This window comes from Anarhichas minor, unplaced genomic scaffold (genome assembly GCF_050575085.1).
Source record: "Anarhichas minor isolate MPS153535 unplaced genomic scaffold, ASM5057508v1 ptg000024l, whole genome shotgun sequence".
Lineage (NCBI taxonomy): Eukaryota > Metazoa > Chordata > Actinopteri > Perciformes > Anarhichadidae > Anarhichas > Anarhichas minor.
The window spans coordinates 2,085,902-2,100,714 of NW_027466470.1; the positions used below are offsets into that span (position 1 = coordinate 2,085,902).

At 43.6% G+C, this 14,813-nt stretch overlaps 2 protein-coding genes across 2 annotated transcripts in view; both read left to right on the forward strand.

Moving 5' to 3' along the window:
* LOC142956424 (receptor-type tyrosine-protein phosphatase N2-like) overlaps positions 1 to 14,813 on the forward strand; it is a 165,531-nt gene that overhangs the window by 8,969 nt on the left and 141,749 nt on the right. The window contains exons 2-3 of the mRNA XM_076098017.1: positions 1,118 to 1,168; positions 7,304 to 7,417. Of these exons, the coding sequence (XP_075954132.1) occupies positions 1,118 to 1,168; positions 7,304 to 7,417 (165 nt within the window). The remainder of the gene's footprint in view (positions 1 to 1,117; positions 1,169 to 7,303; positions 7,418 to 14,813) is intronic.
* On the forward strand, positions 8,100 to 10,775 carry LOC142956427 (tripartite motif-containing protein 16-like). Its single transcript, XM_076098020.1, has one exon. It carries the CDS (start codon positions 8,527 to 8,529, stop codon positions 10,180 to 10,182), a length of 1,656 nt encoding a protein of 551 aa, XP_075954135.1. The 5' UTR covers positions 8,100 to 8,526; the 3' UTR covers positions 10,183 to 10,775.

Sequence of the window (14,813 nt, forward strand, 5' to 3'; positions counted from 1 at the left end):
TATAATCATCATTCATATGTATATAGTTACCTGGACCAAGATGGATGTTTGTAACTTGTTAGGGTTCAATGACTTTGTTAAAAGCACAACGCATCACAACTCTGTTTAAGATCCTAATATTATAATAACAACAGGTTTGTAACATAATCAAAGCAGACATCAGTACAAGTAAAAAACAAAACAAGGAAACAAAACAAAAACATAAATAGTTTTTAGTATTAAAATAATAGTACATTTGATATTGGGGTATGCTTTATGTATGCACAAAAAGAGACGGCGGCAAAACGATCGCTGCATAAATCAGCTGCTCTGATTGCTTCTCTTACATTTTCTTTTATTTTAATAGATGTATTTAAATGTGTGCGCAGCATTTTGTTGTCAGATGTTCCGACTCCCTCTCCGCCGTCCGCCTGTGTGTGTTGCTCCTCTCGCTCGTATAGTTTCTCTCTTATTATTGCTGATTTGCAGAAGTCGACCCGAAGCCGCTGTAATGAAGCTCTGACTCTTTGTAAACAGCGTTTCTTGTGTTCCATCTTTCTGCTTTTAACAAGACTGCTGCAAACTACTGCGATTACTTCGTCTTTTCCACAGAGATGTAAACAAAACACAGCCCCGGGTGATTCTCTCTTTTAATTACACCCAAACAGACACGTAGTGAACAACCGGGTAAACACGACACAAGCTTGCAGCAAATTACTTCACTCTGGTTTGTCTTTGTGAGAGATGAACTGCATCCTGGGTAAACAGAGGCTGAGAGACGCAGTCTGATCTCAAAGGTGAAAGTGTGTGCTGTTTATTCTGGTTGGAGGCAGACGTCTGAGAGATTCATGCAAACTGTTGAGCGTTTTCTATTTTACTTTGAGTTGGTGGCAAAACATTCTGAAATTATGAAGCGAATCAAGTAAGACTGATGTCACCCAATTTAAAAAATATCTGCAGCTATGTGTCGTTTTAGAATCGTGCAGGTACTTTAGATAATCCACAGAACACGGTGTTATTAGGGATGAGTGCTTTGGTCGAATTAATATGTATTTATTTTTACAGGAAATGTCTGTGTGAGCTACTTTTCTGTCGACCTGCTAAACCATGTGTTGTGTTTGTGTTTCTCTGCACACAGGTTGCCTGTTTGAGAACGAGCTGTGTTCACCGTATGAGATCTGCGTTAACGGTAAGAAATCTGACACACAAACACACATTTTAAAAGCTTTATTTGACGCCACCAATTTCAGGTATTTAGATCTGGAACAGTTTGAAAAAAAAAAAAAGCTTCAGTCATCTATCGGTGTAATATAGTATAGAAGTCTATGAGAAAATGGCTCTACTTCTCTCTTGATTTATTACCTCAGTAAACATTGTAAACATGAGTTTATGGTCTCAATCTCTAGTTTCAAGTCTTCTTCAATACAGCATGATGTTCATTTAGTACATTATGGTCCATTTAGAGTCAAACAGACCATAAAGCAGGGGATGCTTTAGGGCGGGGCTTACTGTGATTGACAGGTCTCTACCACGGTGTTGTCCTGTCTCTGAGTTTCCGTGTTTTTTTGTCTTAGAAATTTCATCCTTTCACAGTGTGTTTCAGTTTGTGAAAGTTAGTTGTCACATTTTGTTCCCCTGTAAATATCCTCAGCGTTGGGTTGGACTGTACTCCACCCTCTCGTGTCACTCCTGGTTGCAAAAAAACCAAGATGGCGTCGGTCAAAATGCGGAACTCCAGGCTTAAAAATGGCCGTCCACAAACAAATGGGTGACGTTACTTCTTATTTCTGGTTTCTGATAGCAATTTTTTTTGTCGAATATTTTTCCGTTCATGATCTGGATGTCTGGGACCTCCTCCCTCTGTAGTTCGTGTCTGTAGATCCAACCTCTGCTCGTTTAAAGGCCGATCGCAGCGTAATCACCAGCTGCATGTACGACAAAAGCGTCGAAGGAAACATTCGGCCTTTACTGTGTTAATGATCTCGGTTAGAAGAGGCGAGACATTTACTAAATGAGCGCGCTTGCAAAAGTGAGCAGAAACATTATCATTATTATTAGACTAGCCTCTTTAGAATAAACTGCAGGGTTTTGTAACTACACCCTCACAACCTCATATAAATATGGAGCCACACTCGGCTACAGCTTCCTCGCGGCCTCTCTGGCATCAAGAGGAAGGAAACTCCTGCTGAGAATCAACCCAGAATCATAAAAAGAGCTCAAAACATGAAAGTCGTTCCGTGGAAATAGTCAGCATGCATTATTTTCAAATCCTGGAAACTCTTGTATCTGTGACTCCACTGGGTCAGGCGGCCGATAAGCGGGTTACTCCCCAAACTTTGTGTTCTAAGCTTTTATTTTTCTGTGTTTTATTGGTTTACTGGCTTCAACATCTCTGCAGGATTTAAATCAAAGACAGAAGGCCAACAGCAGAATAGTAGAATCTGCTGTATGATCTAATTAAGCGAGTGAACGGTCCGTTAGGAGGTGCAGGCGGCCGTGCCGTCGGGGACTCAGCTGTCTCACCTGCTGTGTGACTTGTGTTTACTTCAGGCAGTGCGTGTTTGTTCTGAACTCATTATCTCGGTCGTTTCCCTGTGTGTGTCCGGTGTCCTTTAGAAATGTGTCCCGTGATCTAATTTAGGAGGCGGGGATAAAAAACACACCAGGCGTGTCTAGTTCTGTGAGAAGATCACGAAGTCAGCCGTGAGTTTTATTCATAGCCGAGCTCAGACGGGCTCTCCTTCGGTGTTGTGACTGCTTCAGGTGACCTTGTTTGACAGGCGGTGGGAACCAATCAGGGCCGAGTATTTACTGTAGCCAGCTACAGCAAACACAAGTGGATCAAGCTGATAAAGTGGCAGCACTACATCAAGCCAATACTCCTCTCCCTCGATCTGACTGGAGTGGTGGGCGTTGCACACATGAATGTTGTTTTCACCCAATCAGCTGGCAGAGCGGGCTGCTTTCGGTGGCGCTGTACTCGTCCACCTTTCAAAGAGCACGAGGAGCTCCCCTTGGAGTGAGCCAGGTGAGGCGAGGCTGCGCCTACAGCTGGATCTCACAATGGAAAGAGCTCCGGTGGCTCCGCCTCCAGCCATTGTTCTCGCTCGCCGTGTGTGTCTGAGCTGCTTCAATAGCTGCTGTCAAACTGGCCCTCGCACACAATGCCAGCCTGTTGTGTTGGTGATTGGCCGCTCAGACTATCGGGACACAGAGCCGCTCTGATTGCAGTCGGAGGCTTTAATCTGTTGGCAGGAAAATAAATAAAGATGTTGTTCAGCTGAGGACACAAAGGGAGGATGTGACAGCTAGGAAAATATCTCAACACCCAGAGGAAAGTCTTCCTTTAACTTGTTATTGAAAGACTTTCAAACGCTTTTTACACTTGCACTCAAGGCTTTAAAACCGTAGTCCACAAACTAATGGGTGACGTCATGGTGACTTGGTCACCAATTTAGGGCGTGGCATAACTATGATGGTTTACATGTTAGTCTCATGCCATCATAGGAACTTTAATGTGAAAGTCATGACAACAATCTTAATCAGAACTTCCATTGCACCTTTCTTGTAGTACATTTAACAGTTTACAATTATCTCTCATGCGTGTCAGATCAGTCAGAATCTTTCTTTTATGAGTAAATAAAACCCCGATAATAATCAGAGCAGCAGTCTCCGTTCCCATATTTAACAGAAGACATTAGATACAGCTGGTGAGCAAATAGGAAATGAAACCGAGTCCCAACTTCACGCCTTGTCGTTCTGTGCTCCCACCGTCGTTCAGCATCATTCTCTGTAACAGATTATGAAACCGAGGAGAGAACGTATTAAAGCATTCACTGTGAGGACACGGGGGTGCGTGTCTCTGGTGCTCATGATGGTTGTTAATTAAAGCCTCAAGGATGAAATGCAACCCGTCGCTTCTACAGCCTGTGAAGCAAAGCACATGTTTACTACTTTCTTTACTGCATCCTGCATGTGCTTCAAAAATGATTCCACGCAGCCATTTATGATAATGTGTATTGTACACTGTACAGCGTGGCTCCATGCTGCAAGCCCCTCCCCCGCCATGCTGCCTTTTCACAACCACCCACACCGACACAGCCTCAAATTAAAACGTCTTCCTTCGTATCAATACGTACACACCAAGTGCCAAATGTCAAAATACATCAATGTACAAAAACAGAGTTTGACACTGGGCATTATTGTGACAGGCTGAAGGTCACACTTCCTGTTGTACTAGAACTGGTCCATTAGGTACATACGACCCTTCCTACACAACTCTCTTCACAGGGGTACGAAGCCAGATTGTTCCCTACAATTGAAGATGATTCACTTCCCAATCCCTGACAACACACACACACACACACACACACACACACACACACACACACAGAAGCCAGTGTCACAGAGGAGGCTGATCTCTTTCCTCCCCCGTACACTTCCTCTTGATTAGTGGCCGGGGACAAACAGCCCTCGATGGAGATGACCGTGGCAACAGGTGCAGGAGGGGCAGGGCTTAACTGGCCCAGTCCCCATACGCGCCCTGCTGCATGCTGTCTGCTGAACATCGCAACCTTCGACATGTTACAGCACCCCATGGCGAGGGCAACCTGGGCCCTAGATATTAAAATATCTTCAGAGTAGCATGAACTAGTGAACTTGCATGTTTTTGCTCTGTGCTCGATTGGTTGAAAGGTTCTCCTGATCTTGTAAAGTCTGTAATACGGTCATGCAAGATGAATATTTCATGTTCAACATTATCTGGTGTTTGTTGCGATGCACGCAGCGGACCCCGGTACCAGGGTGCTGGCGCTCGGGCTCAAGTGCATCCACCACACAAGGTTTTTCTGTTCAAATGTAAAATGAATGGCATACCACAAAAAACGACTTAATGCATCTGAGAGCCTTGCTGCTCTCCCAGTATCTCCCTCTGTCAACACAGACGCATCGAGTACTTTCTGCATACGCAGCGGCCCGTGCAGCTAATCACTCATGAGGATTGGTAGCATGTTTACAAACCGTGAGAGCCAGAGCCAGCTCTTGACATGTATGAAGGATAAAGCCTCTGCTGTCCACAGCCAGCGGAAGCAGCCCAGGGCAACTGCCAAGCGCTGCCTGATGTCATTGATCTTGTGAGAGTGCAGTCTGTGAGGGATGATGGACTTGTGCGGGTCCCCCGGAGGCAACAGATCCATTAAGATGTCTTAATGCAGTTCATTAGGCAGGACTCTGTTTGCTGCTTTCAGTCAGCATGTCCCAACAACACAGTCCAGACGTGCACAACCACACTGTGTCCAAGAGCGATTCAACGTCAAGTATTCCTTCATCGCATTACCCATCGACCCGACACATGTTTAATGCTAGCACTTTAGCACACGCTATGTCCATTGATTATGAATGACAAGATACAAAGTACTGAAACTGTTAATGATACTATTCATTCAAAACTAATACAGTATATAATAGGAAAGTTGCAACCCTTACTGTCGAGCCCCGACGTCTGTGTTTTTAAGTTGTGGCAACCGAAAGCAACATCTGGTCAGCACTGCCGGTCCATCTCCTGCATCTCTACACACCCTCTGCTTCTGAGAACGGGCCTGTGCATCCTCGTTCTGCTCTAACCTGGACCGTAAATCACAAGGAGACATGTTCTGGCTCTGAATTGCGGCCCTCTGGTAGTGAACTGGGATAAATTACAGCGTCTTGAGGTATGCATGAGTAGTGTTATGAGAGATAATTCAAGATGTTCCTTCTGGGAGACACAGAAATGGTGTTGTATGAGATCAGAGCTGAAGGAGAAAGAAAGGCCCGTGGTGCAGCAGCTAACTCGGGATCTTGTTTTTCTTTTCTTTTGCACTTTGTCGCTGTTATCCGTATCTTTAGACATCAATAAGTTGTCGTCATATTTTACGTTTGATTGTTTTATGACATAAAAGAGGACAACTGAGCTCGAGGTTTTACAGTTTGGACCCTGAAGACACATTTTGAAGCCTGGATTTAGTTTTTAATTTCCACGTTTAAAAAACAAAGACAGGACTTTCACCCAGGAGACCACTGTTCAGATCCCGCTTGAAACCAAGTCAATGATAACTCATTTTGTCACGTAACATTGGAGTTGAAGATATTCGGTTTCTTGCTTCAGCAGGGTGAAACATGAGGCTTATACCCACTAAGTCCAGTTGAGGAACAGCAACATTTATAACGTCTCAGCCCAGTGTCAACGTAATCACATTTTAATCTTGGCCTCGTGCGGCTCTGGATGGGTTTAATTATGAGCCAGACGTAGCTCCTGGAAGATACAGAGATGTAAGTGCATTAAGTGAAGTGAAGGAGGAGACTTGTAGTGATGATCATTCTCGCTCTGTGAGGCTTTAGAGGACAACCAATACTTCTGTTTCTTGGTCTTTGTTTGTCTTTGTTTGTCTTTCTCTATTTATCTGTTTATTTTGTGTAGATGTGACAATTTCCAGATCAAAGTTCCAGTATTGAAACTCGCCAGCTGCATTGTTCCTCTCCCTCCCTTCTTCCCTCGCTCTCCCTCCCCCGCAGTACATCTCACTGTTCCGTCTCATTGTAAACAACCGAACATGCGCCCAGCGAGACGTTTGAGAGTAATTAACAGTCAGTGCCGACCAGCCGCTGCTCATCCTCAGCTGCATGTTAAACGGAGCTCGCAGTTCGATGGAGACGGCCACAATGACCCAGAAGCTATTCATAGACAAGTGGCCTGAATTACCATTTAACCAGTGCCGTAATGCAACATGCACACTCTCTCCCACACACAGTCATGCATGCAGACATGCAACGAGAAAACATAGAACAGCAGACTTAAGCAAAATACATTTATGTTCAACTTGCAATAGAATGATGGCTGACATTTTGTGTTTAACATAAAGAGAACATTTTATTTGTTAATTGAATCTGTAGTTGCAAACGAATCAGGAAATTGACAACTAACAACATATTTCATGTTTTCCGAACTTACAATACAACATATTACAAAATGCAACTAAATGGTTGCAGTCTGGAGCTTCATGCTTTCTACTGTTACTGTCGATCAATAAATGCTGACACGACCAAGAAAACAGCTCCAGGTATTGATCGAGCTGTCTAAGCATGCAGGCAGATTCTATTGTTAGATAGAACTTCGGACAAATTCCTGATTCATGGTTGTATGAAAATTAAGTCAATTTAGTCCGTTTTGAAAAAAAAAAAATAATAATATTTAGCCTTTTATAAAAACGTCCTTGACCTGATTGTGAATTGGTAAATTAGGCTAAAATGCGAGTTCGATTCTGTAATTAAAGTGTTCCTGTGTTGACAGATGGCATGTTTGGGAGGTGTCACCCTGTTCCAGTGAAGGAGGTTTACACCTACGATGTCTCCCCGTCTGTAGTGCAACGCTTCAGGACGCTGCTGGAGAAGCTGTCTAACAGAGGTACACACACACACACACACACACACACACACACACACACACACACACACACACACACACACACAGCACAAAGGCAAACGAATGCAAGAGCTGTGTCTTGAAAACACATTTTTCCTCAAAAGAACTCATCGTTTTACTCATTAAATATTGCATTTTGTTGTTTATTCATGTTTTGTGCAACTGTGTCACCTACGATTTATGTTCATATGCACATGATATGCAACAAATATGCTCTGGCCTACGTGTTGAGAAGAGCTTGTATGTAATGTAGAACAGCTTAAGATGCTGTAGTAGCCTGACTGCCCCCCAAAAGCAGTTTGTTTCTTGTCATGTCAATGTGACTGTAAGACAGTGGTGTTTTAGTAATTATTAGCATCAAAGTCATATAATACAACACTCGACAAAGCGATTGCTGCTATAAATGCAACTGTGTTAATAGTAATTTCCTAAACAAAGTTACTTGCAGAAAGGGCTCAATAACTCAATGAGACGTCAAGCACGTTGTGTTTCAGAACTACTTTGAGCAGCGTGATAGTCGTCACATTGCCACTCTAAAAGCCTTCTCTTCCTGAAATGAGTCACTGCCCCAACCCCCTCCGTCCTCTTCCTGCTCTCAAACACAGCGAGCTCCACCCTGAGCAAATACTTCCTTGTTCCCTCCCCTCCAGATCTACAGTTTTAAGATGGGTGTAACCAACATGGGTTGAAGTGAACGAGCTGACAGCCTCCATTCACTGCAGAGACACATGTTGTTCAGATCAGAGCTCAAACTTGTTTTGATTCTAAAGAAGTGAAACTCAGACGGGCGACAGTCTTGTGGGATACAATGTCACAGCTCGACTAGGAAACCTTCTCTTGTTGCATCTGTCTGGATCTACTGAAGGATCCGGTGACTATTTTCTGTGGACACAGCTACTGCATGAACTGTTTATTTCCTTGTTCCCTCCCGTTCAGATCTACAGTTTGTAGATGAGTGAAACCAACATGTGTTGAAGTGAACGAGCTGACAGGCCCCATTCACTGCAGAGACACATGTTCAGATCAGAGCTCAAACTTGATTTAATTCTGCGGAAGTGAAACTCAGATCGTTGTTGCCACTGAGAAGTGAAATGGCGCAGAAAGGAGTTCAGCTGGATGGAGAGACCTTCTCTTGTTGCATCTGTCTGGATCTACTGAAGGATCCGGTGACTACTCCCTGTGGACACAGCTACTGCATGAACTGTATTAAAAGACACTGGGATAAGAAGAAACTCCACAGCTGCCCTCAGTGTAGGCAGACCTTCACACCGAAGCCTGTCCTGCTGAAAAACACCATGTTAGCAGATTTAGTGGAGGAGCTGAAGAAGACTGGACTCCAAGCTGCTCCTGCTGATCACTGCTATGCTGGACCTGAAGATGTGTCCTGTGATGTCTGCACTGGGAGGAAACTGAAAGCCTTCAAGTCCTGTCTGGTCTGTCTGGTCTCTTACTGTGAGAAACACCTTCAGCCTCATTTTAAATCTCCTGCCTTTGAGAAACACAAGCTGGTGGACCCCTCCAACAAGCTCCAGGAGAACATCTGCTCTCATCATGGTGAGGTGATGAAGATGTTCTGCCGTACTGATCAGCAGTGTATCTGTTATCTCTGCTCTGTGGAGGAACACAAAGGCCACGACACAGTCTCAGCTGCAGCAGAAAGGACTGAGAGGCAGAGAGAGCTGGAGGTGAGTCGACTAAACATCCAGCAGAGAATCCAGGACAGAGAGAAAGACGTGAAGCTGCTTCAACAGGAGGTGGAGGCCGTCAATCGCTCTGCTGATAAAGCAGTGGGGGACAATAGGAAGATCTTCACTGAGCTGATCCGTCTCATGGAGAAAAGAAGCTCTGATGTGAAGCAGCAGGTCAGATCCCAGCAGAGAACTGAAGTGAGTCGAGTCAAAGAGCTTCAGGAGAAGCTGGAGCAGGAGATCACTGAGCTGAAGAGGAACGACGCTGAGCTGAAGAAGCTCTCACACACAGAGGATCACAACCAGTTTCTACACAACTACCCCTCACTGTCACCACTCAGTGAGTCTACAGAGGTACCCAGCACCAAACTACGTCCCCTGACATACTTTGAGGACGTGACAGAGGTTGTGTCAGAAGTCAGAGATAAACTACAGGACGTTCTGAGTGAGAAATGGCCAAAGATTTTACGAACAGTGACTGAAGTGGATGCTTTACTGTCGCAACAACTGAGGACCAGAGAGGAATTCTTACAGTATGCATGTCCAATCACACTGGATCGAAATACATCAAACCCTGGGATGATATTATCTGAGAGGAACCGTAAAGTAACAACTATACCAAACTATTTTCTGTTATTTAAGTCCTCAGCATTCAATCACAATTATCAGATCCTGAGTAGAGAGAGTCTGACTGGACGTTGTTACTGGGAGGTGGAGTGGGATGCACTAGTCACAATAGCTGTTGCATACAAGGATATGAGCAGATCAGGGACCTATAATGAATGCACATTCGGACACAATGACAAGTCCTGGGCATTATATTGTCTTGCTAAATATGAATTCAGACACAATGATATCAACACTGCAATCTCAGGCAAGTCGTCCCTAAAAGTAGGAGTTTTCCTGGATCACAAGGCAGGTATTCTGTCTTTTTACAACGTGGATGAAACCATGACCCTCCTCCACAGAGTCCAGACCACATTCACTCAGCCTCTCTATGCTGGACTTGCTCTCCATTTTTCTGGAGGAGACAATGCCACGTTGTGTGAGCTGAAGTAGACCGCATTGTTTCAGGTGGCAACGGTGTCGATTTCTGCTTTTTAATATTTCGATTTTGTGTCTTCAGCATTGTTGCTAAGCTTTTGTTAATGTGGTGTTCATGCATTGCGTGTCCCAGATTTCAACTGTCACTCAAGCTGCGTTGTCGTCGTCGTATTTTCCGTTTGAGGTGGCGTTCACAGCCATGGAGGCACTTACTGCTTCGTCTAACAATGCAGCTCCTTGGCAAAAAACACACATTTATATCGGTTAAATCACTGCTGCAGTCAATCTGCAAAACAGATCAGATACACATACTTTTACATAACCTGTGTTGTGATGTCATAGCTCTTGTGTTATAATATGCATATCATAATGCCTTGATATTATTGCTCAATTTGTTGCTGTAAAATAAGCTGTGCTGTCTATAACTTTATCTCCATTTTATTTAATAATTGCAGTGTAAATGTAATCATTGAAGATGAGTTCTGATTGATTTTGTGGGTGAAGTGAATATGTAAAATAAACAAAGGTCCTTTAACAGGATTCATCAATTGGATGTGTGAAAATAAAGTAAAATAATGTAAATAAAGATTCTAAGATTTCTAAGAATGGTCAAGGCTTGTGTTGTGTGTTCATTTCAGAAACTAAAAGCTGGAAAAGAACACAAGTTCTTTGTGTGAGAATTGAGAGTAGCCCAGGCTTTGTTGAACTATTCCTTTAAGTTTAAAGTACAAACCGGTAAAGGTTTGGTTAAAACGGTGAACATTCGGCTGCAAAACACGAGTTCGTACTGAGACCGGTGATGTGGTGTTTTACTCTTGCAACAACAGCTACTTCTTATTGCACACAACTTACTTATAGTAATAAAACCATAATTCATCCCACACAAACCTGAACTAAGAAGATAAGATGAGATAAAACTTGAGCGGCGTGCAAAGTCTAAGATACAATAGGGTGTAAATAAGGTGCAAATCCAAAATGTATACAGTATATATCAGTATGGATCATAAAACAGTAAGAATATGTCACAGAAGGAAAAAATAATTGATAACCTGAGTGATCACCAAGATTTGAATAAATGTGAAATATTGTTTGAATTTGATTAAAATTCACATTTTTACGACCTGTATGGAAACGATTAGCGATCAGTTGCTGCTTCTCTCTTCTTCTCTGGTGTAGGAAGCTGCTGGTATTGTAGTGTACCACTAGGGGGAGGCAGACACCTGTGTAACCGCCCATTGGGCATCATGGAACATTTCATGCACTTTCATCATGCGGCTCTGCTTTAAACGACCGGAAAAAGCAGCCTGTTCCTCTCTGGAGAGTTTAGCCTTTCATGGCTGCACCCGCTGAAGAGAGAGTCATGTCAAAATAAGTGCAGCTCTTACTTTGTGAGGACTTTTCTCTCTTGGCCTTTTTTTTTTTCAGTCTTTCTTTGGAGTGTGATTTGGTTCTCTCCCCCCCCCCCCCCCCCCTCTACAAAAGAAAAAGAAAAAACACACAACAAAACAACAAAAAACTGCTCTTCTTGGTTTAATTCGCCGAATCGGCACTCGGCGGGAGAGCTGGAGAAATATTCAGATTTCACAGAGAGGCGAGGAGTTTGGAGGCATTTGTCAGGCGCTCTGAAGTGAAATGAATTATGCAAATGAGATGTTTGGCCCCGGCTGTCTGCAGAAGCCATTAGGGAGGACAAAACTCTAAAGACACTGAAGCATCTGCATCTCAGGCGCTGCCAGTCCACTGAACAGATAAAAGAAGAGATCTCTTTTCTCTCATAAACACACAGCATAGATCCTCTTCAACTCTTCCTTTCTTTCTTTCTTCTATATTCATATGCAGTTAGAAGACAATACAGAACCGTTCTCTTGTTTGTCTTTTCAATGTGAAGCTACAGCGAGGCTAGCTCTTTCCAATCTTTATGCTAAGCTAACTGTCTCCTGGCTTCATATTATATAATCAATAGACAGATATGAAAGTTGTATTGCTCTTCTCATCTCTCAAGAAAGCAAATAAGTGTACTTTCTTAAAAAGTTAAACTCTTCTTTTCAGTATTAAGCACAAACAGGTAAACAGCTGAATAAATGTTTCCAACAAGTCTTATTGTCTGACTGTGTCTCGATGCTTCCATGTTGCCAGATCTTAGCAATAAACTATATATATATATATATACTATATATATAGACATAGTTATTACTATCAATTGGAATGATGGCCAAAACTACAAAAAATTAGATCCAAATTCAAAAAAAAAAGATTTATTAAATTTGAGCATATCTGTTTCATGTTTTTTTTATTTTTATAGTAGGGATAATACACATTAATTGAAATGAGCACTTGAGTCAGACTTAGCCATAGAGGCTCTAATGGACACTGAATGGTTACAGTTTTCAGACAGCTGTTGCTGTGATTGCGTCCGCCCTCCTCCATCCGCCCACACGCATTAACTAACGCACCTCCACCCACTCTCACTGACAACGAAAGGCCGTGCAGATGTGAAGCCAATTCGGAAAGCCGAGGTCAGAGCTGCTATTAGCCCACAGCGACGACGCTTCTCTTTCGGTCGCGCACACATTTGAAACCCTCCTTGACCTCCCTGTGCCACCTTTGACGGTCTGTAATGCAGCGATCTGTTGCACCCGGATGTGATCGGGTCTCTGTGTGGCTCCTCTGATTGTTCAAGTTACATATTTGAAATGCTTTGAGCAAATAAATGCAAATAACAAACGCACAGAATTCAGTTAAACTTCACTGTGAGTTGGCAGAAGTTTCGGAGAGCAATATCTCAACACTTTTGAAGATAATTTGACAAAACAATCTTGAATAAAAGTCCATCTATTAGCTTTTTATGGAGGCTTCAAACCCCCTATTATGGGCCTTATCAGCTGGTGGAGCCAAGATTTTTACATAGACTGTATGAAAGAAGATGACGAAGTCCCTGTGACGTCACATACGATTTAGAAGCCTTCAGTTAGGCATTTTGGCCATCGCCATCTTGGTTTTTTGCAACCAGAAGTGACACAAAAAGGTGGATGTAAGTACAACCGAGCACTGACTAAGACATTTTTAGGTGACAATGTCACAATTAACTTTCATGTACTAAAAACACAGTCCGAGAGGGTTAAAGTTGTAAGACGAAAACAAGGGCAACTACAGACGCCATGGCGGCAGAACTAGAAGTCCCACTCCTCCCCCATGATGTGGAGGGCACTTCCTGTATTTAAAAGCTCTGCATCTTTTGCGCCACATGACAACTTGTCCCAGCAGCAGCGCTGGTGAATTTAAATCAGCTGTGTGGCAGCAGGTGCTGCCGTCCCCAAGATCTGATAGTGGGAGAGAGTTCCAGGTGATACGCTGTACCTTTGACCAATCAGGCTAGTCGTCCATTTTAGGACACAAACACAAAAAGACAAGAAGACGACACATGAATGTGTCTGACATGCCTTCAACGCCAATCGCCGCTGTGCAACTGCTCGCATGAGTCGTTTTCCGAATGATCACACTGTGTGGGTAGTTTTTAGAGGACTCTGACAAACGACTTGTTTTCTCGTCACACTGAGAACCCGAGAGAGGAAGCCTCGGTCTGCTCTCTCACCTTGCTGAGTCACGCTGCAGTGAGTGCGGTTGCGCTTCAGGTTTTTGGAAATCAAGTTTGCGCGAGTGGTCTCGATAAATCAAGCGCTAAACTGCTGAAAGCTGCGCTTGTCATGTTTTTGCCCCATGGTTGTAATTACAGTGACTAGTGGTTGAGTACACATGCATAATTTAGTTAGAATATGGAAAAGATGGAACAGAAAACGACAGCAAATAAAAAAGAGAGAAAATAGGAATAGAGCAGGAGCTATTCCTTTCAATTCTTTGTCAAGACATGAACACTTTGACCTCTGACCTCCTCACAGTTGTCTGCTTGCCTCTTTGTCCATTTACTGTTGGAACTGAAACTCATTTTGCTTTTGGTCCGTCTGGATAAAAGCGCCAGCTTTGGCCCTGAACACCTCCTGAGTCTTCATCCCTCTTGCGGTCTCATTTAGTCAGCCATTTAGAAGCATCTCACCGGCCGACAGCCTCCTGCCCACATCTCTGTGGCGGTTTCAATCTGTGAGAAGCGCAGAGTCACTCTGAATATCCTGGCAGGGGCTCCGACGTTTGTTAATCCGTCGTGTCAGATGCCGTCTGTTCAGCCGCCGCTAACGTCCGTTTTCTCAGCCACCACGGCTGCCGTTACGGGCTCAGTTTTATGGCTCTTTGAGGGCGAAAGCATGGCCTGACACACTGTGCAGCTGTTCAAGAGAGGCTTGTGCCTGATTCCGTGCCGCAGTTGGGGTCGTAATTCATTGTGCAGGGGTCTAAAGAAGGTGTCCGGGTGCTGAGATGTTCCGTAGCGAGTGGAGCTGATTTAATTAGTGCAGCAGCGTAGATGCAGTTGTTAGAAACTGTCTCGCTGTTGGTTGCTCATCAGTATAATGAGATGCCTCGTTCAGGAGGACTCCGATTTTATGAAATGCTATCAAATCCTAACACTAGGCTGACTTTAACATTGATCAGTGGAGGTTGAGGAGATGAAAGTCAGTTGGGAAAATACATTTACCATTTCTTTGACCATTTCTTTGTTTTGTTTCCTGGGGCATGTTATGGCTCAGCTTTGTGGA